This window comes from Pundamilia nyererei, unplaced genomic scaffold (genome assembly GCF_000239375.1).
Source record: "Pundamilia nyererei isolate P.nyererei 1_Seehausen unplaced genomic scaffold, PunNye1.0 scaffold00649, whole genome shotgun sequence".
Taxonomy (NCBI): Eukaryota; Metazoa; Chordata; class Actinopteri; order Cichliformes; family Cichlidae; genus Pundamilia; species Pundamilia nyererei.
In genome coordinates, this window is record NW_005188050.1 from 90,885 (window position 1) to 96,714 (window position 5,830).

At 38.2% G+C, this 5,830-nt stretch overlaps 1 protein-coding gene across 1 annotated transcript; it reads right to left on the bottom strand.

Moving 5' to 3' along the window:
* Positions 1 to 3,281: 3,281 nt before the first annotated feature.
* LOC102199168 (C-X-C chemokine receptor type 2-like) lies at positions 3,282 to 4,451 on the bottom strand. The gene has a single exon (XM_005754776.1). It carries the CDS (start codon positions 4,449 to 4,451, stop codon positions 3,513 to 3,515), a length of 939 nt encoding a protein of 312 aa, XP_005754833.1. The 3' UTR covers positions 3,282 to 3,512.
* Positions 4,452 to 5,830: the final 1,379 nt, after the last annotated feature.

A 5,830-nucleotide genomic window follows, 5' to 3' on the forward strand; every position in this document is an offset into this window, starting at 1 on the left:
AAGCTGATGAACACGAGAGCTTTCTGTGTGTGTTATTGTACTGGTGGGCAATAAATAGTTGTATTTACAGCGATGCTTTAAGAATTGCAGTGTTTTTCCTAGAAAAAAGGTGAAAATAGCTATCTGGAACCCTCTGTCTCATCAGTAATTTCAGCCACTGATTAGATTGTTTTAACACATTTTTTGTTTTCTTTTTACCCAGAAAAAAATCATCACTACAAGATGAGGGGTGGCATCAAACTGTTGATAAAAATTAGACCTTTCATATTATGTAACTTCTGATCACCCACCCATCCCACGTGACCCTTGATAGTTTACTGGAAATGCAACTTTTCTTCCGTAAATCATCACTAAAAAACCTGAACATCCAGGATACCAAACAAACCCTGAATTCATCAAGCTAATATTACTAATATCTGTGTTTTACAGACCATCTCAGGACTGAAATTCTAGTATTTAGACGATTACTTAAAACAAATATATATGAGTCTCTGTATGTTTCACTGATACAGTTTATGAATAGAGCTTGCTGCTTTCATCTCGAGCCTTTCATCGATATGAGGCAACTTATGGCTTCAAAAAATACCACATGACACAGTGATGACCAAAACGCCACAATTCAGAGTTTAAAATGTGGAGTCCCAATCCAGTGGGAGATATTACTGTAACTATGTCTGTGTTTTATACTCTCTATGGGTCAAACAACAATATATCAGTCCTGCTTTTTGCCACTTCTCAGCACCACTTTTCCTGGTCAGTCAGCAACAGAACGGTTTGGAAACAAATCAATTTTCCAGAAGTAATGAAATGTTTTTCTTCAGCAGCACTATACTTGATCCACTTATGTATTGGGGTTTAAAAAACAAAACTAATGACTGGATATGTGTTTGCCTTGCAAGCAGTTTTAGTTTAGGAGTCAAATGTAATCATTTAGTTCTTAAAAATATGAAAATAAAGTGATTGAGTTATAAGCAGACTGTCCTGGGACAAAAGAAACTGATTGTTACAGTTATTATGGTACTACTTTATCTTAAAGGCGGTTTAAATACCATCTCAGCAATAAGGTCCAATTGGAGACGAGAGAGGGTGTCATTGTAATCCTCAACCAGAAGAGGATATGAAACAAGCACAAGTATAAAAATATGAATTACTATTACGATTTACATATAGACATTATACATGTTCTATATGGACATTAATAACAACATAAACAACACAAACTATACAATAATACTTTGACAGATAAATCAGCATCAACAGGCTGTCAGTAATAACACCTCATTGCATTACATCATAACAGCCAATCTCAACATAATCAACATAACATGATGTTTAATTCCTTTCAACTTTGATCCTTAATCGTTGCTCATGTTTTACTATTTCTGTGTTTACATTAGATGTGAGTTTTTATGCACCTCCCCCAAAATTTGGAAGCTGCATTATTTTCTATGTTATATTTCTACTGTGAAGGAAGTTCAACACAGCCCGGCTTCCTTTGAGGCAGTTGGCTCGACAAAACCTAAAACCTCATATAGCGATAACCGATATCAGGGCAGCTATCAGTTATTATCAGTGTTAAGCCTTGAGTTCTCCTTCAGGCTAGTTAAAAACGGGTGTTTAATGATCTCTATGAGTGCTGGCTACTCCAGCCAGAGACATTACATTAAATTCTATAAAGAACATAAAATTTAATTTATTATTCATTTAATTCATTGTAACTACATAAGAGCCCAGCAGCAGCAAATAGGTACACTGAAGCCCGGTGATTTGCTGGGGGGGAAAGTAAAATAAAAAATCACGATCACTTTCCTGAATAAAAAGGATTCCATGACATTGCTCTGGAAAATAAACTTTGTGGATCTTGAACATGTAGCTTGTACGTGTACATTAAACCCATACTTTTATTGAATATATTGTTTGCATTCATGCTGTACTCGTAAAATGACTCAGAGTAAAGGTGTCTAAATAATTTAAAAGCTTTCTTAAATGCATTTTTTCAGACTACCTTTAAGATTCCCATAAAGACCATAAAACCACAAATACAGACGTGACTTTGGGGCCATTTGGTCACGACAGGATGGACGTACTGTTGACTTGGAGCTCATGTACAGACCAGTCAATGCAGAAATATCAGAATTCACAGAAACAGAAACGATACCACTTCTTTCAATAGACCTACTTCATTTTATTACACACAAAGACAGAGGTTATACACAAATAAACAGTTGCAAAATCAAAATGGCAAAATATAACAGATCTAAAGACTGATCTGGATTACTCAGAAAGAAAAGAACAAAGAAAATCAAAGACACAACGATGATTTAACGCCCACATTTCATGTCCGCTTCACTTCTCTACTCTAAGCCCATACATGGCATATAACCAAAAGCGATGCACTTACTTCCTAGAACTACTTTCTCTACTGACACCATTTTCTATGTCTGGGTACGGTTTTAGATTTAATATGTAATAACTTGCTCTATAACATGTTAATTAAATGAACCTTTAATTAATATACCAAAAACAAAACAGAAAAAACACACATCAAAATTATTAATACAACATTTTATCAACGTCGCTTTAAAATTGACAACAAATGCCTGCAGAGCCTGTTACAAGTATTTTCTAACAGTGTGCATTGAATCGGAAAAACAAACAAAACTAAAGTCAATGAAGAATTTAACTCACAAAATTATTTAATTATTTAAGTACACTTTGCTGTGCTCATTATCAGCTCTGCATTTAAGTAAATTGACTTGGTGTGATGATTTATCACACAGTGACCCTTTATGCAGCACCTCTGTTCATCCTCTGCCTGAAAACACATTTAGGTCACGTGTCAAGTCTTTAAGTTCAAATAATGATCATTTGGGACTCTGCCGGGTTCAACAGAGCCAATGGCTAGTAACAAAGTTTATCGGGAAGTTGACTGCGTGTGAGTGTGCGAATGACTTATTTGTTTCTGAAAATTCTGCATGATAAACACTTAAATCTTGTTTTTTCTCAATTTTTTTAATGTCACGTATTTGTCTATACAACTTCTTGGTCTTCATTGCCATCTGCTGGATAGTTTGTACAACTACAACTAGTGATGATGACAGTAATAAGCAAGAAGCACTCAGGGAGCCCAAACTTAAGCCAAGGCAGCTCAGTCCCTGGGCAACATTTACTTTTAAGGCGGTAGCGTTGTATTTTGTGTATGTCCATTTCGTTGTTTTTCTGCTTTTTACACATACTTTAAAATTTAAAGTGTGGTAAAAATAACAGATTTTGGGGTCAACTTGAAAGAAAGACTGATGTGAAATGTAAAAGTGAGGTCAGAGGTCAAGTGTGAAATATTGAGAGACTTCATATAATCATTCCCAATATTTGCTATTTGTCATCAGTACAAACAACAGCAGTAAGAAACATAGTTTAAATAGCATTATTATCACTATGACCTTCAGATCAATCTACTGACATGTTGACCTCCTGAATTTTGAGCGTCACATACTTGCCCGTCTGTCTTTTCTCTAAAAAAGCAGCTTCATCTTCTTCCTGAGTTTTTCTTCTGCAGCGACATAGAGGAATGGGTTGATGCAGCTGTGCAGCAGAGCCAGGCAGTGGGTTGCAACCAAGGCTGTGTTTAACAACCTCCTGGTATCACAGTCATGCTGTACCAAATCAGCCCTCAGCAGTATGTCTATCACCATGGTTATCTGGTATGGTGTCCAGAGGAGCAGAAAGGCAACCACGATGGTTACGATCACCCGCATGGCTCGGTGCTTCTGGAAACCGTGAGTGAGCAGCAGCTGTGAAACAGTGATGCTGTAGCAGGAGATCATGACAATCGCAGGGACAAAAAAGCCAAAAACACGAATGAACCCCTGAATCGCGAGCCTCCATGCGGTAGAGATGTCAAAGCGAATGGAAAGAGTAGACAGAGCAAGGGCACAACCGAGAACCCACACCACTGTGCAGAGGATCCTGCTGCACATCTTTTGGTGACTCTTCAGTGTCTCCCTGGCGCCCACAATCACAAGGTAACGATCGATGCTAATGCAGGTGAGGAAGATGATGCTGGTGTAGAAGTTCGCATCCATGACGATGTGGAGGAGTTGGCAAAGGAAGTCTCCTAAGAGCCATCCTCGAGTTAGTGCTGCAACACAGAACTGAAGCGTTAAAGCCAGCAGTCCATCTGCTATGGTCAGTTGGAACAGGTACACATCTGATGGAGCCAAAATTTCTTGGCTGGTTCTGATCACCCATCCTACCAGCAGGTTTCCGAATATGGCCAATACAGAGATGACTGTGAAGATGACGCACAGGATCACAACTGCTGTAGGTTCCAAAGGTTCATATCCACATTCTAAGGTATCTGGATCTGGAGAGAATGATTCTCTGGATTCGTTGTAATCATAGGAATAATTCTTCCAAAAGAAATCATCTTCAAAGACATAGACAAATGACATGGCTGTGGACAGAAAACAATGATATTTTAACCATAGCAATAAAAGCAACGGTTTAGCCAAAAGTAAATATACAAAAAACAAAAATCAAACAAACAGGAAGTGTATGCACAAAAATAAAGGGATGACAACACCAACTTTGGATCTTATCCTGAAAATGATGAAGACTTGACTGGAAGTCAGGCACAAGACATCGCAGCTCCTTTTTCATTTTGATGTTTTCATTTGCTTTGAAGTTTCTGATAGATGCTGATCAAACAATTTTAGGACCATGAACAGCACACACTGTTTTCAATGTGATCGCATGAGCTGTGCTCTAACACCCGTTTTACTGGTGAACCTACAAAATTCAGCTGCATGAGCTTTGACAATACGAGAGACATAGATTGAGCAGTTTAGTAAATATGGCCCCAAGTCTAATTGTTTGTCTAACCCTCAAAAAGACACAAAACCAAGATGCTGATTTTGATGGACCCCAAATTCTAACACACATCAACACTATCATGGCTTAGGTGGGCATTTGGTGATGCCAGGAGGAGTAAAAGAAGACAGGTGACAGGCCCTGCTTACCTACTCACCTGTGTGCAGCAGACTATCGAAAATCCAAAAAGGACACAAGAAAATCAGCAAAGAGGACAAAAGCACAACAAACCCTGATTTCTCTGTGACGTCCCTTTTTGTGTTACACCAAGTAGAATTCGTGCAGATAGCAACAGCTTTGCAAACACATTTCCTGTTTCTGCCATATGTGTGAATCAGGTAAGACCGAGGAACCAAACGTGAAACTAAGTTACAAAAATATTGCTAAGTTACAACATAAAAAATCTAAACTGTGAGGAACTCCAAACCAAACTAACTGGGAGGACACACAGCTGGAGAGAGAGATCATAACAACATCTTTGTCACAAATTTGTGGGGTTAAAGTGGATGAAGGTCATAGTAGACTACAGGAGGTCCAGTAGGATCTGACTTGATTCGTGTTGCTGCTAACCCCACTCACTGGGGTTCATACTGCTGCCATCTAGGAAATGGTATTTCTTTTATTGATGACATTTATTTATTATGTTTCTATAAGTAAATCAACATGAGGCCATTGCTCACACGACATAAACCCTGCATGTGAACAGATTCATAATATGACTCTGAGCAAAGGCGTGCTGTCCACACATCACACTGTGGATGAGGCTTTATTCATGGTGTGAACACCACACCCTAACAATGTATGTGCTGCAGAAAAAGTCACAAAGGTGTGAACTGCAATTGTGAGAAGTCCCGTTTATTTACAAGTGAATGTTACACCTCAAAGAGACACCAGAGGCAAAACACATATGAGATATAAACTCAGTGCAAAGTACATCAGAATTATTTGTATTTAAATAAGA

Excerpts from the sequence above, each read along its gene's own strand:
- LOC102199168 (XM_005754776.1), bottom strand. The coding sequence starts at position 4,451 with ATGTCATTTGTCTATGTCTTTGAAGATGATTTCTTTTGGAAGAATTAT.